Here is a 25,752-nt window from a genome sequence, read left to right on the forward strand (position 1 = left end):
ACTTTGCCTGCAGTGTCTTACTTTGTCTGCAGTGTCGTACTTTGTCTGCGGTGTCGTACTTTGTCTGCGGTGTCGTACTTTGTCTGCGGTGTCGTACTTTGTCTGCGGTGTCGTACTTTGTCTGCGGTGTCGTACTTTGCCTGCAGTGTCGTACTTTGTCTGCAGTGTCGTACTTTGTCTGCAGTGTCGTACTTTGTCTGCAGTGTCGTACTTTGTCTGCAGTGTCCTACTTTGTCTGCAGTGTCGTACTTTGCCTGCAGTGTCGTACTTTGTCTGCAGTGTCGTACTTTGTCTGCAGTGTCGTACTTTGTCTGCAGTGTCGTACTTTGTCTGCAGTGTCGTACTTTGTCTGCAGTGTTCTACTTTGTCTGCAGTGTCGTACTTTGTCTGCAGTGTCGTACTTTGTCTGCAGTTTCGTACTTTGTCTGCAGTGTCGTTCTTTGCCTGCAGTGTCCCCCACCTGATTTGAAGGAAATTCTCTTTTCTATGGTAGAAAAACAAAAGCAGGATGTTCCATCTTGAGGTTTTCTTGGCACAGACAGGATTAACCAAACAAACATTTATGTCATCAGGAAAGCCCTGTGTTCATTTTTTCCCAAAGTTCACACGTCAACTCGAGCTGTTTTAGTTTTAAAAACATAGATGGGGATTAGACTCTCTGAGGGAATTGTAGGTTTTTTTGCCTCTAAAATGCTTCATTGTGTAGTTTTTTTTTTTCCTGTCATTCTGGAGCCAACAGTTGTTCTGACGTTGGCATCATCATCATCCTCATCCACCATCATCCACCAAACTATAAAAGCTCACGTTTGTTCAAAAGTCTTAGTTTCTGTGATTTTTTCTTTTTCTTTTTTAGTTTTTTTTTTTAGTCTTTTTTAGTTTTTGTTTTTCTTTTTTTATAGCAATCGAGTATTTTAGATTGTGTTTCCTTTTTCTAGGAATGATAAGAATTAAAGAATATTTTTAGAACATATAATTTGGTGACTGACATGGTGAGAGATTGCAGGTCATACAGGTATTCCAGGACATGTTCTGATAGTCATTGGTATATTCATCTTCTTCCGTTTTGTCCCTTTCGGGGCCGCGGGGCTGCTGGAGCCTATCCCAGCCACTTGTGGGCTAAGGCAGGGGACACCCTGAACAGGTCGCCAGTCTGTTGCAGGGCCACAATCACACACCCATTCACACTCACACCTATGGACAATTTAGAGTTGCCAATTAACCTATGAAGCATGTTTTTGGATGGTGGGAGGAAGCTGGAGACCCCAGAGAAAACCCACGCATACACGGGGAGAAAATGCAAACTCCACACAGAAAGGTCCCCCGTTGATGTTGTGGTTCAGGTCCCCCAGCCAGGACTTGAACCGGGGGCCTTCTTGCTGTGAGGCAAGACCGCTAACCACTGTGCCACTGTGCAGCCCATTGGTATATTCTTGCAGACAAATCCAGACCATTTCAAGCATGTTTTTCCTGCAAAGTTCTTCACTTTTCACTTCTGCTGCGTGACACTGAAAATGTGGGTGTGGAAAACCCCTTTGAATCCAGTTGGCATTCAAAGTTGGTCAGCATGTCTATCAGGGTACATTCTCAGGCAGAGCATGCTCACAGTGCACAGACTCATCCGTCTGGCTGACTTGTTGCCCCTCCCTGGATGTCGTCTAACTGCTGCTTCCGTCTCCTTTCAGGCACGAGCAGCCAGCGGCATAAAAGGTCTGTTTCACAGAAACCCAAAGCAGTCTTCCCTGGACAGCCATGCTGCTGTACAGCAGGGCCGTAAGCACCCATTCGGCGCCCACCTTCTGCGGCGCACAGCCAGCGCCCCCACCAGAGGGCAGCCCAAAGTCCGGAAGGGCTTTCCAGAGATGGACACCAAAGACTACAGTTCTGAGGGCGCCAGCGAGGAGCGGGACTCTGAGGATAAGGCATCTGCCACCGCCTCCTTCCAGTTTACGCCCCCACGGCATCACAACGGGGAATCGCTCAGCCCACCCCGAAGGAAAGGCAGCTGGGAGCACCCTGACTCAAACGGAGCTTTCTGCCCTGAGGGGGGTAAAGGTAAGGGCTCACTTCCTGACCACAGACGTCCCATGAGCGAGCCTCTGAAGCGGGCCAGCCGCCTCCGTTTTCATGAGCCGCCTGACATGAAGCCAGGGGTGTTTGCTCGTGTGGCGCTGAACAGCTCAGGCAGGGTGGGGGTGTCCTCCAACTGCATCACGTGTATGATCGGATCCGAGGAGAGTCCCGAAACGGAAAGAAGAGGTCAGTCTGAAGAAGGACGGGAAGGTGAATCCAAAGTTTCAGAACAGGAGGTGCCAGAGATGAACAAACCAACCCCCCCACCTAAAAGAAGTGATTGTCTGGAGCCTGCAACCACGCCTCACCCCCCGTCTGCCCAGGCAGGTGTACAGCAGAGTCTCCCCAAAGCTAAGTCCTACTTGGAAGAGCAGCGTCCATTTTCTCCCCATGCTCTCCTTCGAAGCATGCCCCTCCCCAGGTCTAAAGCCAGACAGACTCTGGGGCCCCAACATTTGCGGCCCCAGCCTGACTCTTTAAAGAGCAGCATTCGGTCTTGCAGCGTTCCCCGCAGGCGCTCCCCCAACGCTGTCATGCCGGCTCCGAGCCTCCCCCCAGACTGCAAAAGCAGCCTGTGCTGGCAGCAGCCCCCCCCGCCCACCTACGGCGCCGTCAGCTCGGCGCCGTCGGCTGTGAAGGTAAACGATGCTGTGGCGCTAAGTGACAGCAGCAGCTGTGACAGCTTCGGCAGTCTGAGCAGCCTGGACTCGCCCCCCATGCTGCCCCCCCGCTCTGTCCTGGACAGCCGCAGGCGGGCGGCGGGCACCCTGCAGAGGGAGATGAACGCCCTGTACGCACAGAAACTGGAAGAGCTGCGCCACATGTCCCCCATGTTCTTCGCCGGTAAGACCAGCGTCAGTCCGTCTGTGTAGAGACCCCCCCTAACCGTTAGACCCCTAGTTTTCATGTTGGGTAGCTCGTACCACCCTCTGCTGTGTAAGAGAGCCTCCAGCACCGCCCCACCTCTGACCTTCAGTCTTTCCTGGTTGATCAGTTTGACTGATTCCAAACTTTCTGTCCTGAACACTGAAACCACGTGACGCGTCAAAGGCGACGGCGGTAAGTTTGTTCCCTCAGATCTGTCCTCGTAGACTCCCTCACATTCACACCTGTGAAAGCTGGGCCTCCTGCTGACAGTAGTGGGCCTTTCCTGCTCCAAATCTGCCTTCCTCCCATGGTTATCTCACTCATTCAGCTTAGAATCTGTAGCCTAATTGGTCAATCGTCTGACGAGTTCGATGAGGGTTTAAAACGCTCAGTTCAGGAAGTCGGATGGCGTCGTTCAGGCTGAAGTTGACCGATCTGAGGGGCGAAGAGAAAACACAGGAGCCGGAAACGTTGGTTCCTGCAGTTTCCCTTCAGTCTGTGTCTCTGCATCTGGAAGTCTTCTGTCCCAACTCTAACCAGTTTATGTTACAGTCACCCCCCCCCCCCCCCCCCCCCACACACACACACACACACACCTCCCTTTGTCCCTCACATGACATGTTAGTAGAGTCCAGGCCCAGATGGAGTCCAGCTGCTGTCTCGCCCCCCTCCCTGCGTCATGTGACAGCCGTGTTTTTGGCAGTTTTCCTTCCATAAGGAAGTCCGTTTGTTTGTAAAGAACAAGTCATCAGCTGATAGTCATGAGACTCGACTGTTTCTGCTGTAAGTGCTATATCTGAACTTCCTGCACTAACCTGCCTGTCTGTTCTTCCTCCTCACCTCCTTTTCCTTTCTCCCCCTTTCCTCTCTGCTCCTTTTGCACACCTTGCTGTGCTCCTAGTGCAGAATTGAGGGGATGAGCCGACCCAGGTAAACTCCCTGCATGCTCACAGCCCCTATTGCATCCTTCACTCATCAGTCATGCTGTCTCTCAATCTTCACCCTCATGTCCACTCATCTTCGCCATAAGAATGAAGTGTTGAAGTCGAGCTCACCTTGAACACATTCTCTCTTTGGAGGTGCCAATTTAACAAAAATCTTTTGCTGTCTAGAGTTTGAACACAAAGCAAGTCTTCGTAGCCCTTCGTGAACTGTTGTCTTCACCTAAAATCTAGCCCCATCAGCCAGGACGGAACCGGAAGTCGGCCAGCGTTTTTCCTCCGTTTCAGTCACTTTTGGCGCTGCGGCAGCAGGAAAATTCTGTTCCAGAACCAGCTCACATTCAACCTGCTCTGCTCACAGAACCAGAGGTTTATCTACAAACGGGCGAGCCAGCTTCGAGGTCTGCAACCTTTAACGCCTAAAGAGCCGACATGATCACTGACCACAACCCAGCAGGAGCCGGAGTCCAAATTTAGCCTTTAGAAACAAGACACTGAGCTGTATTTATGTTATTGTTACTAAAATGATCAATTCAGGAACTGTATTGGCATCAATAAAACAAAGACAAAATAACCTTTTTTCAAATTGTGAAATAGTTTATATTTTTGACGAAGGTTCACATGACATCCTTTCAAAATAAGACAGCTGTGCCACTTCTGTCAGGTCAGCAGAAGTAATAAAAATAAAACCTGTTCTGTTTGTGAGGCATCCAACAAGAAATTCCTACATCTAGCAAACTTAAATTAAATTAAAGCTGATTACCTTACCCCTACTGAATTTGTTCAAAAATCAGCTTCACTTTAAGAATGAAGTCTGATTGTGCTTACTGACCTCAACCTGAATGATAGATAATTAGTCAGGAACTTTGTGGGATATACGTACCGTCCTTCAACTGTTTGTGAATGAGTTGAATTTCATTGGAGTTGGTTTAGTTCACTTTTTTTTTTACCATACTACTTACTTACTTTTTATTTTAATTAGTTTTTAAAATTAAACAAATATTTCTCTGTAGCCAGAGAGCAACAATGGAGGGGTAAAATATCCACATGTGGCTCCAGAGCCTCAGGTTGGGGGCCCTTAATTCCAGCTTCAATGATGAGCCAATTACAGAAAACAAACATGGGGAAAAGTGGGTGAAGCGGCTTCCATTGAGTAACGGTTAACACAAAAGCCATAAATGGGACAAATAACTCCATTAAATCCAGAGCTTCTTGGTTTTCTACAGTGGGGTCATGACTCGGATCCTAAAGGCGCCCTGCTAAATGTTTGGCCTCGTTAGCTTCCGGAGTCACACAGCTGGACGTGCTCCCTAGGCCAAAGGCTTTGGTCTAAAGGTTGAAGTCTGGCTCAACCCGCTGCAGCTCCTGTGGAGGCCTTAGTTTACCTCTCACCCTACAGCCTCCAAAAAGGCTTCAATATTACAAACTGTTGCTTTAACCCTTGTGCTATCTTAGATACCCCCCCCCCCCCTTACATTGAGGTGTTCTCCCCACCATGACAAAGGTGGAAAGATTTCATGTAATCCATGGACACCAGTGAAGATCACAAATCATTGAAGAAAAAAGGTTCAGAGCACTGTCTAGTGGGTCTAGATGACCCAACTCCCAATGGTAAAGTGCCTAGGATAGCACAAGGGTTACGGTAAACATTGCGACAAAAATGATGCTTCAAGTTTAGTGGTGACAGATTCTCTTTTCTCCACAGACTGCTCCTTGCCTCAAAATCCAGCCCCCCCTCCTCATCCTCCTGCACCCACAGCAGGCGATGGCCAGATCTTCACACCTGGACCGGACCAGAGAGCGTCTCCTCATCACCTCACATCCACGGCTACCGTTTCTTTAAAAGAGGCGACACGCAGCATCCTGTGCCCCCCACTGACAGGGAAACCTGAACACCACTCCCAGACAAACATCGTTTCTTCATCCTCCGGGAAGGATCTGCCCCGGCTGCATGATGAAGGCACCCTGCTGGAAAGCCAACACGCTGAAGCGAACTTGGCTCCCTCCCATCCCATGCTCCCCCAGGGAACGCCCACAGCCCACGCTGCGCCTCTGGCCCACACCAGGAGGGCTCTGTTCAGCGACCTGCCTGGACACACACCAATGAGGAGGGCAAAGAGCGAGGGCCACGTCCGGGCCCCCCCTGCCCCAAGTGGCCCGGTCCAGTCGGTGGTCCCAGAAGTGTCCACAGACGCCACTGCGAACGACCGGCTGTGGAGCAAACTGGAACCCGGCAGCCACCGGGACAGCATGTCATCGTCTTCAAGCATCTCCTCCAATGACACCGTCATTGACCTCTCTCTGTCCAACCTGGCCTGGAGAAGCCATGCCCACCCCCCCAGCAGCACCGCAGAGCCCCCCTGGATAAACTACCGCCACTCTGCTTTGGTCTGCTATGAGGTCCCCAGAGTGGACAAGAGTAAGTCCAACCCAAACCTGCAGCAGAGTGACTGTTCTACCCCTGAAAGGGGCCAGGACGCCCTGAAGGACCCCCCTGTTGAGCTGGGTGGGAGGAGGCACAGCTGGAGCCGGCTCTATATGGAGGGGCTCAAAAATTCGTCAGGGCGTGGGTCGTCCTCTGCAGCTGCACCGTCCATGTCCAAAAGCCTCGGGGACCTGACCTCTGATGACATCTCATGCAACTTCGACAGCAAGTATCGCAGCATCAACCGCAGCTTTGTGGTCCGGTCCAACAGGGAGCAGCACCGAAGGGGGGGTCTCACCCGACCAGCACCACAGAACAACCTCACAGAGCAGCTGCGGAGGCTCACCGACGTGGAGCCGCTGACTGCCCGTGACTTTGCCTACCAAACACAAGACCAGCAGGAGGACGCTGTGGATGAGAGTTTGGTGAGACGGACCTCCTCCAGGAGCCAGAGCCGCGTACGATACATCGCCAACCGGGCCAAGAAGGCCCAGGAGCGGCAGAGGCTGCAGGGTCTGCTGCAGGGCAGGAGCGCCAGCTTCAGCCACCCCGTGAGCCCCATCGAGGAGAGGGGGAACCCTGAGGGGGCGTGCTGTGTGACCCGCAGCCCCTGCAGCGGCCTGGACATGCTGAGTCGGCCCAATTCTACAGAGTCTCCCTCCCCAGCACAGACCGAGCCTGGAAACAGTGAAGTCTTTTTACGGCTCAAACTCTAAGAACTTCAGAAGTTCTGAGGAAAGCGGGGTTCCTGCAGAACTGTTCTTCAGGAGGACTGCATGTTTCCACCCAAAGGCTTTTTCTGCATCTGCATTCATGAGCCATGGACTGGTGAGAAGACGTCAGCATCTCATGACTTGAGTTCAGGCCAAACCGGTTTTGAATGTAGGTCCTGAGTGTGCTCCTAACCCACACACAGGCTCCAAGAGCCCATCTCCAAGAGCGCCTCCGCCTTTTCCTCCGGACAGGAAGCAGCTGCTCTGTCCTGTCCAGGGGGAACTGCTGGTCTGCAATGTTCTCCTAGTTGAGTGTCTAGCAGCCCCCAGTAGTTTACGAGAGGATTCAAGTGATACTTTTTATTTAATTACCCTGTAATGTTGTGCTTTTAACTGTGGTAAAAACTAGATTCAAACCAAGATATTACCCACCCATCCACAAGCAATATCTGCGGATCACTGCCGGTTCTGCTGGAGCAGTGCTGAGGTCCGATGGTTTGAGCCTGAGAACCGCATGCCTTCTCTACACTGAAACCACCAAGCTCTGCGTTGGTTTACAAAGTTTTTATATAAAGATTTGATATTCCAAGAGTGTTTTCTCTTTGTCTGCTGGAGGCAGTGGGGCTTCGTGTCGTAGCCCCCCCTGCCGTCCCTCATTGTGCTACTAAGACCAGATGATCCGCTGTACTGTCACCCTGCTGCCATGACCCTTTCTGCTAAATTTTAAGGACAATTTTGAATTCAAACAATGTGTAATTAAGAGCTAAATAAATCTTAAGTCCATATTAATCAGCGTATGGCGGCCCTTTCTTTCACTGGGTTGTGATCTTGTCAGCGGCGAGCCTTACACGCTCTGACATGTGAGGCCTTCAGCCCGGGTTTCTGGCCGCCGCGGCCTGCTTTAGTCCAATTATGGCCTCTGCTTTGCTCTACACTTACCCGCCACCACCTCTTTTAACCTCTCCACCCAAGGGGGAGAAAAGAACATAAAAAACATCAACCCCCTGCAGGGAGGGGGAATGTTCCAGAACAAAGACACAAAAGAAGCCAAGCTGAAAAACTCGTTACAGAAGAGAAAAAACATGTTTTTGGTCAGCGAGGATCAGGCTGCTGAGCACATGCAAATGCATGCAGAGCTTAAAGGAGCTGCTGTGAAGATGAAACCTCCAAACTCCCCAGGAAATCCTCTGGATGTGATGTCCAGAAAAGCTCTGCTGTTTGCTGAAAAAGAAACCTATGGATTGTCCAGCTTTTCACCCAAATGACTGCCTGGTTTCCTTTGACATTTGAACCTCATTCCACTTCTCTTTAGCTCTTGTTCATTAATAACTTTTTTTTTCTACCTCACATAGTTAGCTCAGCTTTTCTATTTGCTTTTTTCACCCTTTTAAGTGATTTTTTAAAAAAAAAAATCATTTTTTTCTTGTTGAAACTAAACTATCTTGTGGGCACACTAGTGTTTAGCATAATAAATGATTTTCCTTTTTCCAACTACGGTACATGCATTTTCTTCAGCCAAGTTCATGCATAATTCAACATTTTGGATGCATGATGTAGCATGCTAACCATTGTTCTTTTATTTATTTGATTCTAACAAGATAAAACAAAACGGAAGAAAGAAAACAGTTTTCTGCCCTTTTTACTGAGGCTACTCACAATACGTTAGTAATATTGTGAAAAGCTTAGTGGATACCATAAACAGAATACTACTTTCACTTGACGGGTTTTAAGGATAGGGTATTTAACAGGATTTGTTTTGTGGTGATAGACTCACCTCATGTAGTGTTTTCCTCATGATGGTCTCAATGAACCAAGTGTGTGTGACTCATTTGGGCCAAAACCAAAAAATTCTAAAAGAAAGACCATTTCAATGAAGCAGCAGTGTCAACAGTTGTTTGGTGGGTCTAAAAAGCTGTTTTAGTCATGAACTCACAGAGATACGTAACGGACGAGCAGCTCCACCTGGCCATAGCGCCTTCAGGTTGGTGGTAGACAGTCAGGTGTTGCAGGTGAACTTGGTGAGTCTCAAAGTGTCATCAGCAGACTTGCAGTAATACACAGACCTACTGTCAGAGTTTGTGACAGACCCAGGAGTGGACCCTGCCAGTGATAGACCACAACCATGACCAGAACCTAAAGACCTCTGACCTCAGACATGGTTTAGCAAACGCCACACAGCTGCAGGCCCGTTTACCAGGTGTGAGGGGTACTGGGGTCTCCAGACAAACCATTCACAACCGACTCCACCGCTTTGACTTAAATGACGGACGACCGTTGCAGGTGACTCCACTGACACCAATACACCGCCGTGAACGTTTGCAGTGAAGACCATCTGACCTGGACAATGCAGCAGTGGTCTACTGTCCTCTTCCCTGATGAGTGTCGGGTCGCCTTCCACAGAAATGCCGGTGGTCAGCATTGCTGGAGAAGGCGAGGAGAATGATACGCCAAGGTCAACATGGTCCCCAGGGTTTGGTTTGGTGGAGGAGGTGCAACAGTCTGGACTGGCATCACCAGTCAGAGCAAAACCTTTGGGTGGATGGTCCAGTCACTGCACGTTCTTACCTCAGAGACATCACAGAACCATCATCATTCCCTTATTCCATCAGAACACCACCAACTCTCCGTTCATGGATGATAATGCTCCACTACATGGTGCCAGAATTATCACAGCTGGACTTCAGGAAGTGAGAGTTCCTCATATGGTTCAGCCAGCAATGACCTCTGACTTGAACCCCATAGAGCAGGTCTGGGACCAGCTGAAGCAGAGACTGGATGATCGGACCCCACCCCCAAGTGACCTGGCATGTCGTACTTGTGGAAGAGTGGAACGCATTGATTCAACATCATTAGCAACATCATGAGGTTAGTGAGGAGCAGGAGACATTGCTTTCAAACTGTCATTGCAGCAAATGGTGAAAATACCTGCTAATGACATGGTCCATTTTTGTCATCTGGGTCCAGCTTTAATATCGTCAAAATTTGGGGGGTAATAAGTTTTAAAATAATTTTTAAAAAATCTGTTTTTATCTCATTTATTATTAGTAATATCAAATAATCTAGCCACAGGGGTTGCACAGCCAGTTACTTCTGTGCCGGTCCCAAGCCCGGATAAATAGAGAGGGTTGCGTCAGGAAGGGCATCCGGCGTAAAAATTGCCAAAATAACCATGTGTATCATCCACAACACTTTAGACATACCGGATCGGTCGAGGCCCGGGTTAACAACGACCGCCACCGATGTTGTTAACCTACAGGGTGTCGGTGGAAATTTGACTAATGTTGGTCGAAGAAAGAGGGGAGACAGAAGGGTCCGTGGCCAGAGAGAGAAGGGAAAAGGCAGGAACATAGGTTTGAGAATAGGGACTCTTAACGTTGGTACAATGACAGGGAAAGGCAGAGAGCTGGCAGACATGATGGAGAGAAGGAAGGTAGATGTACTGTGTGTGCAGGAGACAAGGTGGAAGGGCAGCAAGGCACGTAGTATTGGAGGAGGATACAAACTGTTCTATCATGGTGTTGATAGGAAGAGAAACGGGGTAGGTGTGATTCTGAAGGGGGAGTTTGTAAACAGTGTTCTAGAGGTGAAAAGAGTCTCAGACAGGATGATGAGCCTAAAGTTAGAAATTGAAGGGGTGATGGTGAATGTAGTCAGTGGGTATGCACCACAGGTTGGCTGTGAGTTAGAAGTGAAGGAGAGATTCTGGAGTGAGTTGGATGAGGTCATAGAGAGTTTTCCCAGAGGAGAGAGAGTTGTTATTGGAGCAGACTTTAATGGGCATGTTGGTGAGGGCAACAGAGGTGATGAGGAGGTGATGGGCAGGTTTGGTGTGAATGAAAGGAATCTGGAGGGACAGATGGTGGTGGACTTTGCGAAGAGGATGGAAATGGCTGTAGTCAACACTTACTTCCAGAAGAGAGAGGAACATAGAGTGACATACAGAAGTGGAGGTAGGAGTACTCAGGTGGACTACATCCTATGTAGACGAGGTCATTTGAGAGAGGTTAATGACTGCAAAGTGGTGGTAGGAGAGAGTGTAGCCAGACAGCACCGCATGGTGGTGTGTAAGATGACTCTGGAGGTCAGGAAGAAGAAGAGAGGGAAAACAGAAAAGAAGACCAAGTGGTGGAAGCTACAGAATGAAGAAACTTGTGAGGAATTTAGGCAGAAGTTGAGACAGGTCCTGGGTGGTCAGGATGAGCTTCCAGATGACTGGGAAACTACAGCAGAGATTATCAGGGAAACAGGTAGGAAGGTGCTAGGTGTGTCATCTGGAAAGAGGAAAGACGGTAAAGACACTTGGTGGTGGAATGAGGAAGTACAGGAATGCGTCCAGAGGAAGAGGTTGGCTAAAAGGAAGTGGGATGTAGAAAGGACTGAGGAAGGTAGACAGGAGTACAAGGAAGCGCAGCGTAGAGTGAAGAGAGAGGTGGCAAAGGCCAAACAGAAAGCTTACGATGAGCTATATGACAGGTTAGACACAAAGGAAGGAGAGAAGGACTTGTACAAGCTAGCAAGACAGAGAGACAGAGATGGGAAGGACGTGCAACAGATAAGGGTGATTAAGGACAGAGATGGAAAGGTGCTAACAACCCAGGAGAGTGTACAGAAAAGATGGAAGGAGTATTTTGAGGAGCTGATGAACGAGGAAAATGACAGGGAAAGAAGGGATGAAGATGTGGTTGTTGTGGAGCAGGAAGTAGCAGAGATTGGAAAGGATGAGGTTAGGAAGGCTCTGAAAAGGATGAAGAGCGGAAAGGCCGTTGGTCCTGATGACGTACCTGTGGAGCTATGGAAGTGCTTAGGAGAGACAGCAGTGGAATTTCTAACGAGGTTGTTCAATAGGATTTTAGAGAGTGAGAAGATGCCTGAGGAATGGAGGAGAAGCGTTCTGGTTCCGATCTTTAAGAACAAGGGTGACACGCAGAACTGCAGCAACTATGAATAAAGTTGATGAGCCACACAATGAAGCTGTGGGAAAGAGTAGTGGAAGCCAGGCTTAGGAAGAAGGTGGAGATTTGTGAGTAGCAGTATGGTTTCATGCCCCGTAAGAGCACCACTGATGCCATTTTTGCTTTGAGAATGTTGATGGAAAAGTACAGAGATGGTCAGAAGGAGCTGCATTGTGTGTTCGTAGATTTAGAGAAGGCGTATGACAGGGTGCCGAGGGAGGAGCTGTGGTACTGTATGAGGTCGTCTGGAGTGGCAGAGAAGTATGTCAGAGTAGTTCAGGACATGTATGAGAGAAGCATGACGGTGGTGAGATGTGCTGTAGGTCAGACAGAGGAGTTCAAGGTGGAGGTGGGACTACACCAAGGATCAGCTTTGAGTCCTTTTTTGTTTGCTATGCTGATGGACAGGCTGACAGACGAGGTAAGACAGGAATCTCCCTGGACAATGATGTTTGCGGATGACATTGTAATTTGCAGTGAGAGTAGAGAGCAGGTGGAGGAACAGCTAGAGAGGTGGAGGTTTGCTCTGGAAAGAAGAGGTATGAAGGTCAGTCGTAGTAAGACAGAATACATGTGTCTGAAGGAGAGGGATCAAGGTAGAAGCGTTAGGTCACAGGGGGCTGAGGTGAAGAAGGTGCAGGAGTTTAAGTACTTGGGGTCAACAGTTCAGTGTGATGGAGACTGTGGAAAAGAGGTGAAGAGGCGAGTGCAGGCAGGTTGGAGCGGGTGGAGGAAAGTGTCAGGAGTGTTGTGTGACAGAAGAGTGTCAGCAAGACTCAAAGGAAAGGTGTACAAGACAGTGGTGAGACCAGCTCTGCTCTATGGGTTAGAGACGGTAGCAGTGAGACAGAGACAAGAGGCTGAGATGGAGGTAGCGGAGATGAAGATGTTGAGGTTCTCCTTAGGAGTGACCAGGTTAGACAGGATAAGGAACGAGTACATCAGAGGGACGGCACATGTTGCCTGTGTTAGCGACAAAGTCAGAGAAGCCAGACTGAGATGGTTTGGACATGTTCAGAGGAGGGATAGTGGATATATTGGTAGAAGGATGTTGGAGATGGAGCTGCCTGGCAGGTGGGCAAGAGGACGGCCAAAGAGGAGATATATGGATGTCTTAACAGAGGATATGAAGTTGGCTAATGTTAGTGTAGAAGATGTCCATGATAGAGTGAAGTGGAAAACGATGATTCGCTGTGGCGACCCCTGATGGGAAAAGCCGAAAGAGAAAGAAGACTATTAGTAATATCAAATGGGAACTTTTACACATTTGAGACATTCCCAATGGACCATTTTAATGGAAGTACAGTAGGTTTATTTTACTATAACATAAAAACAACCAAGTGCATCAGAGCGAACAACACACACGTGATGTCAGCAAACACTGATCAGTCCATCATTCCAGTCCGATGTGTGGAGAGACTTTGAATTCAGCAAAGTCACGTGACCATCCAGTGACTACAATGTTCTAAGAATGTTCCCTTTGGATTCTCTGGATGTGGAAAAACAACAATGGTGAACTTTAGGAAACTAACATGTGAATGGATTTGACATTCATTCTAGTTTACTTATTTGTTTGGACACAGATTTCATTTCCACTTGATGATCTGGAAGAAATCCATGAATCTGGAAAAATTTTACTGTTCAGTAGCAGGAATTTCTGTCTGAGTCTCACTGCTGGAAGTTTGGATGAAGATAATCTAATGAACAAATATCAACAATGAAGCAGATCAACAACCACAAATTAAATTAATCAAATAATTGTTTAAATGAATTGTGAAACCATAATAAAATGTTACATTTTTCTTTTTTTTTTTTAACTTGTCCTGTCCAACAGCTGAGCAGACAGATGAGAGCTTACAGCCTCATGTTTTGGACATATTTTACTGTCGCAATAATTCAATTCAATTCAATTTTATTTATAGCCCAAATTCACAACAACAGTTGTCTTGATGGGCTTCATATTGGTAATTGAAAAAGTTAAGCATAAAATCAAAAGGATCATAAATACATAGAATTCAATAGGAAAATACGAAATTGAACTAACAAACTCACTAAGCTAAACTGGACATCCCAGCCCTTAGACCCCCCTTTGCGGTAAAGATAAACTCCTAAAAAAAACAGATTCAGGAAAAAACGAAGACACCTCAGGGGTGTCCACATGAAGGAGGGATCCTACCCCAGGACGGACAGGCGATTTACCAGAACTCATCGAGAAGGGTTAACTTAAATAACCCTACAACTACATATTTAAAGTCCAGCAGACGAGCTTCATCCAGGCGTGGTTGGGGGGACAGTCAGGGGCGCGAGTCGAGCCGGAGACAGGATAGGGGCTTATGAAACACTAGATACAATAGGTGTGAAAAGGTTTATTTAAATAAATATAGATTTATTTAAATAAACCCCTTTTGTAATTTAGGCTAAACTTTATTTATCTTACTTATATCTGTAACAGTCTTTTGTTGGATTGGACGGAAAAGAAAAGAAGGGAAGAGGAGAGAGGGAAGGCGGGGGGGGGGGGGGTGATTAACCCCTTGTGCTAACCTATGGGGTCAAGATGACCATTGACGTGTTCTCCCTACCATGACAAAGGTGGATAAAGGTGGAAAGATGTCATGTAATCCATGGACACCAGTGAAGATCACAAATCATTGAAGAAAAAAGGTTCAGAGCACTGTCTAGTGGGTCTAGATGACCCAACTCCCAATGGTTAAGTGTCTAGGATAGCACAAGGGTTAAAGGGCGGGGGGTTCAACCGTGAAGCAGCATAAGGTGACAAGTTGCTGGATGTTTACAAGCATTACAGTCAGGCTTAAAAGTAATGTAAATCCAAAAGGGGGCCTGTCCACACACACACCCAAATGCCACAAACATACCTGTGGGTTCCAAAAAAGCCCACATACAAAACATAACATGTTCACATCACAGTTTAACTGATGTTCACACTCGCATACTGCCCCCCGGGCAATCACATCCGCTTCCCAGGCCAGGGCCAGCAGAACCGCCACGGGGGCCCCCAAAGCCAGAGAGCAGGGAGGCATGGGGGGACAGAGAGTGAAAGCTCCAGCCTAACAAGGAGGTGGCGGCTCCACTGCCGAACACAGGCGCCTGCCTACCACCAGAGGCAAGGCCGGGTTCAGTGTCTTGCCCAAGGACACTTCGACTCATGGGCGTGCAAGGAGGGAATCGAACCTGCAACCTTACGATCATGGGTCGACCGCCCTACCGCTGCACATTGGCAAAATATTGGATATTTTATTGACATGATCTTTAAATGTTAAGTCTGAATCAAAGATTACGCCAAGATACTTGAATTGTTCTACGACTTCCAATCGCTCTCAATGACCACTACAGATGGTTGTTCCTCCCTGTAGGTTGACGTGAAAAAAACATGCAGAATGTCTTTGTAGTATTGAGATGTAAGTAGGGATGATTACCGAGCCCTGGTATTGAACGAGCCACGGGGCAACCTTCTTCAAGACCGCAGTATCGTGATCTGACCTCAATGGTTCTGCTATCGGTACTAGAGAAGTCGCTTTTTTTGTGTCCCACAAGATATAGACTAGAGCTGTGACGGTGTGGGATTTTTGACCGCGGGGATGAAGCAGCAGGAGTCGCGGTGTTGCAGTTAACTGCACCCCCCAGAGGCCCTTGAAGTTTGAACACAGAACTCGCAGAAAAAGTAAATTACTAGCAAAGATGAATGTGTAGCACTGACATGTAGGTGGGTTTTACTGGCTCGTGGTCTTTAAGTGAAATAGTCATGTTTAAGTTCTCAATACAGCCTATGACATTATCTGATTTTGAAAATGACTCACATTCTTCACTGAGCATCTGCTTGACCACTAATCACTGCTCTTCTTGAAGGTGGCTGACATATATAGGTGGGTCCCATTTTTCACTGGCGCTACAGTCCAAGCCTGAGAAGCCATCCCCGTTTTCAGCTCTGCTAGGAGAATGTCAACAAATCAGGTGCTAATTTAGGTTTGACCTCTTTTGGTGGACACTTTCCTCTGACTGAACAACATTTACATTTGTGGCTGCAGTTAAGCATCTTTTCTTGTTCTTTCTTTCTGTCTCGTTGGCACAAGCTATATTTAATCTTTACAGTAAAAGCTCATCAGGAGTATTGGAGTCTATCAGGAGGGGCTGTAAATCTGTTCTGACACTGTCGCTCTGAAGGCCTGTCAGTATTGTGTGCAAGCACATACGCTGAACCAGAGCTGGATCATATTTGAGTCCAGACTCTGTCTCTTAAGACAGAAGTCTAAAACTCTGACCAGGAAGCTTTGAGCAGTCTCTTTTTGAAGTTGCACCTCTGATGCAAGTTGCTTGTAAAACTCAGTGGTGCTCTTCTCCTGAACCTGAGAATGCAATATGCGGCGTAAAGTAGGAAGAGTCAGTTGGGCCTTTCCCTCCAGATAGCTGCGTAGCTGTAGACCTGGCAGAATAGCTCTAATGACTGCATCTACAATGTCAAGTTCTGAGTAGCCTCTGCTTAGTCCATTTTCGATCAAGGCATGAAAACGTCAGTTTTGTCCTTTTGGCCTGGTTCACCTATTTGGCCTGATATTTTGAAATCTTTTGGCCAAAAGGTGGGTTGCTGTTGCCTATTTGCAGGAAATGGGGTGTTCACTGGACAGTTATTACGCTGTGGCTGAGGATTAGCCACTATCTTGCTGGTTCCATTAGCTTTCTCTGTTATCGTTAGAGCTACAGTTGCTTGTTCATATGTGTGCCCTGTTTTATCTGGTTCAATAACAACTTGTTCAGTTGTGCCAACTTCAGTATCTGGGCCGTTAAGGATTTCAGTAATGTGCAGGAGGACGTGATGCTGTAGTATCGCGAGACCTAGCGAGACGAGTGTGGTGAGTCGACTTGGCGGCGCGTAAGCATTTGAACAAACATTTTCGATCTTGTTTCATTTTTCCGCCATATTAAAACATTTCCTGCAAATTAACATAACCTGCTAAGAGTATTAAGCTTCTGTCAGCCTGGAGGACCTGGAGAAATTCATTGACGAGTGTTTTAATACCTGCAACATGGTGAAGCCCAGAACCGCCACCACCACCCCCTCCGCCAAGCGTGAACGGCCTGAGGACTCTCCCGGGGCTGCGTCCTCTCTAGGCAGCGGCGTCCAGTCTCTGGAATTCAGCCAGCAGCAGGTGCGGGAGCTCGCAGCGGAGAACCAGGCCCTCAGAGAGACCGTCAAGACTCTGGGCAATGACACCGCCCGTCTCTCCGAGGAGAACCGATCCATAAAGGAGACCCTCCTGGATCTTCAGTCGAGGAGCATGAGGGACAATCTAGTGATCGCGGGGGTTCCAGAGGAGGCAGGAGAAGACCCCGAGGCCACCGTGAGGTCCTTTTTAGAGGTCCACCTGAAGCTCCCCAAGGAGGAGGTGCAGAAGATCTCTTTCCACAGGGTTCACCGCCTCGGAAGAAGAAGGTCCGACCACCAGCGCCCGCATCCTATTGTGGCTAAATTCGAACATTTCAAACAGAAGGAGCTGGTGAAGGGCCGAGGCCGAGAGCTGAAAGGCACGCATTACAGCGTTAATGACCAGTTCCCGGCAGAAATCCTCCGTAGAAGGAAGATCCTGTTCCCGCTGAGGAGGAAGCATCTTGCTGCTGGTTCGAGAGCGATTGTGGCCGTTGACAAACTTTACGTAGACGGCCGGCTGTTCCGGGACCCGGAGATCACCCCCTGGCTGTGCTGAAGGCTTTCAGACCCGCGCTGAGAACATCTGCGCTGCCCAGAAGAAACCCGCTAAACTTACTTCAATGAATAGAAAACCGGATCATCAATAATCCACACCTCGATCTCAGGAAAACAGTCTTTTTTTTTCTTCTTCACCTCAGTCCCACTCATGTTTCTATTGTTATTTTGTTGTTGTTTTCGTTTTCCCTTCTATCTCTTTTTTTCTTTCCTTTACTCTCCCCCCCCCCTCTCCCCCCTCATCATATGTAAATCACCTGGAAGCAACTCATCCTCGGTAAGTATTTATTTATGCACGGAACGGGCGCGCGCGCACACAAGCGCACACAGGGGCGTGCACATGCGATCCCGCACACACACGCCGACATACTGCAATCACCTCACACAGGCTCTCATAGGACGCACGCGACACGCAGCTCACATAGCCAGAAAACGTTCACGCGCACAGCGCTTCTCAATGCGGGCACGCGCACACGGACTGGTACACAAGCACTACTTAGCTTTACACCTTTTCAGTCAGAGCAGTTATGAACAGTCTTAACATCGTTAGCTGGAATGTGCGTGGACTTGGCTCTGAGCCAAAGAGATTGAAAGTGTTAAATCACCTGGATTGTCTAAAAGCAGATATAGCTCTACTGCAGGAGACCCATTTATCAAATTCTTTGAATCACCTTATGTGCTGCTTACAATTTCCAGTTATATACTCTGCCAGTTACAACTCCAAACAACGAGGAGTTGCTGTGTTAATTAATAAAAATCTTAATTTTACTCATAAGGATACAGTTACTGACCCAGAAGGCAGATTTGTAATCATTAATATATCCATTCAGAATAAGGACTTTTGTATAGCGAGTGTTTATGGCCCTAATGTTGACGACTCTTCCTTCTTTCACAGATTCTTCACCTCACTCTCAGTTCACTCTGACTCCACAATCATTATAGGAGGAGACGTCAACCTTGTTTTGGACCCTGAACTTGACAGACTCAGCACAGCAGCAAATCAGCGTACATGGCGGTCTGCAAGTATTCTAAAGCAGTACATGAATGATTTGGGTCTCTGCGACGCGTGGCGCTCATGTCACCCAAGCACTAAAGGGTTCACCTTTTTTTCTCCAGTTCACTATTCACACTCCCGTTTAGACTATTTATTAATCAGTAACTCTCTTTTAAAAAATATCCAAAGCTCCAATATCCATCCAATTATTATCAGTGATCATGCACCAGTCTCTGTAAATATTTCTAGGGAAAAATCCACACCCTCTGGTACAACCTTGAGGTTTAATACGTCTCTGTTAAAGGACCAGGAATTTCTTGAATTCTTTAAAAAAGAGTGGGCAACATTCTTAGACTTCAACAATACTCCAGACATCCCACCGTGCATTCTTTGGGAAACAGCAAAGGCAGTCATGAGAGGGAAAATCATTTCTTATTCAACGCACAAAAAACGCAAAGAGAAAGCAGATTTATTAGAATTAGAAAAGAAAATCAAAACCCTGGAGACTGCTTATGCTGCTTCTGCACAGGAACACATTCTGGGAGATCTGAAAAATTTAAAGCTGCAGTTAAATGACATCATTAATAAACGAACACAATTTCAAATACAAAGGCTACGACTTGAAAGATTTGAAAACTCAAATAAATCTGGCAAATTTCTGGCTAATCAGCTTAAAATTAATAGAGAAAAATCATCAATCACCTCTATTACGGACCAAACAGGAAATGTCACTCATTACCCGGTCAAGATTAATAACGCATTTGAAAACTTTTATAAAAACTTGTACACACCACAGATCAATCCGTCAGAGCGAAGTATTGACTCATTTCTTAATAATGTAAACCTACCCAGGCTAAATGAAGATCAAATCACAAATTTAGACTCTCCGCTCTCGCTGTCTGAACTTCATGAAGCTCTGTTACTTATGCCCAATGGTAAAGCACCAGGGCCTGACGGCTTTCCTGCTGAGTTTTATAAAGAATTCTGGGAACAACTGGCACCAACATTTTATAAAATGGTCACATCTATTAATGAGAGCCAATCAATGGCACCTAACATGAACTCAGCCAACATAATTCTTCTTCTAAAACCAGACAAAGATCCCACTAGTCCTTCAAGCTATCGCCCTATTTCTCTAATCAATGCAGATGTAAAAATTATCTGCAAAGCACTAGCACAGAGAATAGAAAAAATCACTCCTCACATAATTCACTTCGACCAGACTGGATTCATCAAAGGCAGACACTCGGATGATAATGTCCGTAGACTAGTTAATATAATAGACTTTGCCACCATTGAAAACCAGGAAATGACTATACTATCGCTGGATGCTGAAAAAGCCTTTGACAGAGTAAATTGGAAGTTCCTTATTGCTGCCCTCCATAAGTTAGGTTTTGGAGAAGCATTCATCAATTGGATCAAAATATTATATCACAACCCCAATGCATCAGTTAGAACTAATAAACAGACTTCAAACAGTTTTTTTCTTGGAAGAGGAACCAGACAGGGTTGCCCACTCTCTCCTTCTCTTTTTGCTATATTCATTGAGCCTTTAGCTGCAGCAATAAGACAGAATGAAAGCATTATAGGAATAAAAACCGAACACAGCCATCATAAAATTAGTCTTTATGCGGATGACATATTACTGTTTTTAAGGAATTTACATTCTGTAAATGAAACAGCAATGATCATAAATGAATTCTCCTCCATATCAGACTATTCCATTAATTGGAATAAGTTTGTTTTATTACCACTCAACAGGAATATGGAACAAAGACTCACAATTGCAGTTAAAACAGGAAATATCAAATATCTGGGTATCTACTTTTCCCCCAAACTATCAGAACTGGTGCAGCTAAACCACACCCCATTACTGAAAAGCATACAGGATGATCTAACATGCTGGACCAACCTGCCTCTGTCCCTTATGGGCAAGGTAGCCACGGTTAAAATGAAAATCTTACCCAAAGTTAATTATCTCTTCTCAATGATTCCCACACAACCGCCATTAAAATGGTTCAAAACATTAGACTCATCCATATCAAGCTTTTATGGAACAATAAACCTGCAAGAATTAGTCTAAAAACTTTAAAATCTGCAAAAAGCTGTGGAGGATTAGAATTACCTAATTTCCACAAATACTTTCTTGCAAATAGATTACAATACATCTTAAAATGGTTAAAAAATAATCCAGAAACCAACTCATGGTTAGACTTGGAACAGGCGTTATGTGGAAAGATCAACCTGTCAGAGCCACCATTTATTAGCCAAACAGTTAAAAAACAGGATTGTTTCAAAACTATTAATATAAACGGCACTTTAACAGCCTGGTGGGAATTTCTCAAAATATCAAAATCAACAATTCAACCGTGCAAAATGACACCCATCTGGAACAACCCGGACATCAAATAATCCAATTTTTAACAAGCGAAATGATCCATCCATCCATCCATCTTCCTCTGCTTATCCGGGACCGGGTCGCGGGGGCAGCAGTCTAAGTAGAGGTGCCCAGACTTCCCTCACCCTAGCCACTTCCTCCAGCTCCTCTGGGGGGACCCAGAGATGTTCCCAGGCCAGCCGAGAGACATAGTCTCTCCACCGTGTCCTGGGTCTTCCCCGCGGCCTACGCCCAGTGGGACATGCCCGGAAAACCTCTCCAGGGAGGCGTCCAGGAGGCATCCGGACTAGCTGCCTGAGCCACCTCAACTGGCTCCTTTCAATGTGGAGGAGAAGCGGTTCTACTCCGACCTCTCTGCGGGTGGCCGAGCTTCTCACCCTATCTCTAAGGGAGTGCCCAGCCACACTACGGAGGAAGATAATTTCAGCCGCTTGTATTCGGGACTTTGTTCTTTCAGTCATGACCCATAACTCATGACCATAGATGAGTGTTGGAACGAAGATCGACCGGTAAATTGAGAGCTTTGCAGGGACACTCCACCCACCGAGAGATGGCAAACTACCTTTCTGCGGTCGAGAACCATGGCCTCAGATTTAGCGGTGCTGACCCTCATCCCAGCCGCTTCACACTCTGCTGCAAACCGCCCTAATGCACGCTGGAGCTCCAACTGGAGAGGAAATCCTGTGGTCCCCAAACCAGATCCCCTCCGGCCCCTGGCTACGCTTAGAAATTCTGTCCATAAAAACTATGAACAGAACCGATGATAAAGGGCAGCCCTGCCGGAGTCCAACGTGGACCGAGAACAGGTCTGACTTACTGCCGGCTATGCGAACTAAGCTCCTACTCAGTAAATTCCCGACTCCCACACAATCCTGCAGAGACGTGTCAGCCAAGACACTCCCACACCATCCAGGGACTTGAGGGTGTCGGCGCCTCCGGGGGTGGGGCCCCTGGGCTGGGTGGGCCTGGCCCGTTTGCTGGGGGGGGGGGGGGGCTGGGGACAGCTGTTTGACCACCGGGGGACAGTCTACCAGCTGTCCCCAACTTACCCCCTTCCTCATATAACCTCATATTAGGGTGAGGGGGTGGGGGGTCTAGCCTGCGATGCGCCTTGGGGGGCAGCTACTTGGCAGTGGCCCCCCTCCTATGGTCGCCGTATGGAGTGGGCCCCCCCTCTCTCGGTTTTATTTGCACCTTAGACATGTAGGGTCCTTGGTAGGGGGGTGCTGCTTGGACAACACTGCCAGCAAGCAGCAGATGTCCTCCTAGCACCCTACCCGCCAATTTTAACCGCACCTTAGACATTTAGGGCCCCTTGGTGGGGAGGGTGAGGGGACATCACTGTGAGTAATCAGGAGATGTCCCCTTAGTGCCCTACTCGCCAATTTTAACTGCACCCCCCTTAGTACACACACCCCTCCCCCTTCAATATATACATTCCAACATAAACACACACACATGCACACACACACCCTGTCAAACACACATACACGCACACACATTTTGCAAGGAAGGTGGGACCTGCGTCCATCTGTCCCCTACCCCTTCCCTGGTGGGGGGTGCGGGCCCCTTGGCGACGGCGGCCGTGTCCCCTGGGTGCCGGCTTCCTGGGCCCGGCGGTTCACATTACACCTGAGCCGGGGGTGTTCATGTCCCTGGGGGGTGGGTCCTGGTCCTTGCCCCTGAGCGCTGGGCCCCGCCAAACTTCCAACAGTGGCCGAGCCTGGTCGGGCCATATTTACAACACCCCTTGTGGGCCCCCTTTTTTCCCCGGGGTTCCCCCCTCCTGGGCGGGGGCGGCGGGCCCCTGCCTTGCTCCTCCCTGGACCAACCGTGGGCCGGGTGGGTGGCTGCCTGGAGTGCGGAGCGGGTCTCCCTTGGGGGGTCCTGGCTCGTACCTGGGGTTGGGGCGGGGGGATGCCCGGAACTCCTGGGTGGTGGTGGGGTGTTCGTCTGGGGCTGTGGGCGTCCTTCTCCGGTGGGGCCCTGCGTTGGGCTCTCCCGGCGCGGCAGGGGGGCTGCTTTCCTGGTTGGGCTGGGGCGGCGCTCTCTTTCCCTCCGCGCCTCCCTGCTCTCTGGCTCTGGGGGCCTCGCGGCGGTCCTGCTGGCCCTGGCCTGGGTGGCGGTCTTGGTCGCCCGGGGGGCGGTTGTTCCCTGCCTGTTCCCGTGTGGCGTTGGGGGGATTCCGGCTGCCGCTGCTGTTGCGGCGGGGGTCTGGGTGTGGGGGTGGCTGGGCGCTCCTCCTCCTTCTTTTCACATTCCACCATCCATTTTAGAAGAACATAAACACTCACCTGAACACAGGTGGTAGCTCACCTTTACACTAATAGTTTGCATGATTGAATGAATGAAAGATTTCACACTTGTTGGTTTAAAGGCATAGGTATGCGTTTGTGAACACTATCTGTTTTGTGTACATGTTGACATGTGGACATTTTTGCAGCTAGCAGGTGTGTTGATAACATTTGAGTGTGTGTGGACAGGCCCCGCCCTTTTTGTACTACATTTGAACCGTACCGTAATGATAAACAACCAGTAAACCTGTCTGCTCTATGCTGCTTCATGGTCTTACCCCCCCTTCTCACTATCACCCCCCCCCCTCTCTAACATCCCTCTCTCTTCTTCCCTTCTTTCCTTTTCCGTCCGGTCCAACACCAAAGATTTCCAAACATGGTTGAAATTAATAAAGTTTGGCCTCAATTACAAAAGGGGTTTATTCAGTCACACCTTTGGTTTGTCTGAAGATTAATAACCCCTCTTGTTAAAGTAAAATATGTCCAACACAAAAGGCCCTCAGCTCTCATCTGCCTGCCTAGCTGTTGGACAGGACAAGTTTAAAAAAAAAAAAAAAAAAAAGGATTTCAGTAATTTTGTCTTGGAGTAGCAACAGTTCTGCCATGCCTTCATCCTCTAATTCTGTTGTTTCTTCTCTTTCCATGTATAGCAAGATGTGTGTGAGCAGTGAGAGTGGTGTTTTTCTGCTCACATCAATTTTTGCTGATATGCATAAAAACTCACAGATTGATATTAGATCATCTTTGGATAGGGTGTGCATTTTACCCACGGCTGCCTCACGTAATTCTTCCAGAACAGTCGTCTTGACAGTTGACAGGAGGGGGTGTTGCAGGGAAGTGTGACACTGAGCTGCTTGGTCTTTGCAATCCCCGATGATCTCTGAGCGGTCTGAGGGAGGGTGCACTCTATTACAGCTACCAGCACTCTGCTAACAGCCAAGCCGTCCTCTCTGTAGTTTGCCTGGGTTGTCTTGAGGGGATTTAGCTGGCTCGGACTTCAATGGACAGGCTGTGAACACCGTACATCCAAGCAGCTATCCCAGCGGTGCCTCCAAATGTTAAACCCCTGAGAACAGGGGAGAAAGAATCACGAGAGTGATTTATGTACAGAGTTGTGTGTTTGGAGCTGACCGTCCTTGTGTCCACTGCGTCTGTCCAGCAGATATTTTGGGCTCTAAAGTGAATTCAAACCTACAGGAACACAACTGGACAGACTGGGCTCTCAGCACTGGCCTTGATGGGATAGAAAAGGACTTCTTGATGGAACTGAAGACAATAATTTACATGACAGGGTGATGGACTGTTTAGAGGAAGGAGAGGAGGATGGATTTGTCTTCAAATAATCCAATTTTTAACAAGCGAAATGATCCATCCATCCATCCATCCATCTTCCTCTGCTTATCCGGGACCGGGTCGCGGGGGCAGCAGTCTAGGTAGAGGTGCCCAGACTTCCCTCACCCTAGCCACTTCCTCCAGCTCCTCTGGGGGGACCCAGAGATGTTCCCAGGCCAGCCGAGAGACATAGTCTCTCCACCGTGTCCTGGGTCTTCCCCGCGGCCTACGCCCAGTGGGACATGCCCGGAAAACCTCTCCAGGGAGGCGTCCAGGAGGCATCCGGACTAGCTGCCTGAGCCACCTCAACTGGCTCCTTTCAATGTGGAGGAGAAGCGGTTCTACTCCGACCTCTCTGCGGGTGGCCGAGCTTCTCACCCTATCTCTAAGGGAGTGCCCAGCCACACTACGGAGGAAGATAATTTCAGCCGCTTGTATTCGGGACTTTGTTCTTTCAGTCATGACCCATAACTCATGACCATAGATGAGTGTTGGAACGAAGATCGACCGGTAAATTGAGACCTTTGCAGGGACACTCCACCCACCGAGAGATGGCAAACTACCTTTCTGCGGTCGAGAACCATGGCCTCAGATTTAGCGGTGCTGACCCTCATCCCAGCCGCTTCACACTCTGCTGCAAACCGCCCTAATGCACGCTGGAGCTCCAACTGGAGAGGAAATCCTGTGGTCCCCAAACCAGATCCCCTCCGGCCCCTGGCTACGCTTAGAAATTCTGTCCATAAAAACTATGAACAGAACCGATGATAAAGGGCAGCCCTGCCGGAGTTCAACGTAGACCGAGAACAGGTCTGACTTACTGCCGGCTATGCGAACTAAGCTCCTACTCAGTAAATTCCCGACTCCCACACAATCCTGCAGAGACGTGTCAGCCAAGACACTCCCACACCATCCAGGGACTTGAGGGTGTCGGCGCCTCCGGGGGTGGGGCCCCTGGGCTGGGTGGGCCTGGCCCGTTTGCTGGGGGGGGGGGGGGGGGGGGGGGGGCTGGGGACAGCTGTTTGACCACCGGGGGACAGTCTACCAGCTGTC

The 25,752-nt window shown here is 48.4% G+C and overlaps 1 protein-coding gene across 8 annotated transcripts in view; it reads left to right on the forward strand.

The window, feature by feature from the left end:
- The window catches only part of plch2a (phospholipase C, eta 2a), a 158,891-nt gene extending 151,086 nt beyond the window's left edge, over positions 1–7,805 (forward strand). For 6 of the 8 annotated variants that reach the window (XM_078950021.1, XM_078950024.1, XM_078950022.1 and 3 more), the window contains exons 21-22: positions 1,683–2,052; positions 5,584–7,805. In XM_078950021.1, the coding sequence (XP_078806147.1) occupies positions 1,683–2,052; positions 5,584–7,019 (1,806 nt within the window). In that variant the 3' untranslated portion in view covers positions 7,020–7,805. Of the gene's footprint in view, positions 1–1,682; positions 2,053–3,838; positions 3,868–5,583 lie in introns of all 8 variants that reach the window. The other 2 variants (XM_078950026.1, XM_078950025.1) reach the window with 2 other exon arrangements.
- The last annotated feature ends 17,947 nt before the right edge of the window (positions 7,806–25,752 follow it).

Source organism: Oryzias latipes, chromosome 7 (genome assembly GCF_053564925.1).
Source record: "Oryzias latipes strain Hd-rR chromosome 7, Olatipes_Hd-rR_3.1".
Classification (NCBI taxonomy): Eukaryota; Metazoa; Chordata; class Actinopteri; order Beloniformes; family Adrianichthyidae; genus Oryzias; species Oryzias latipes.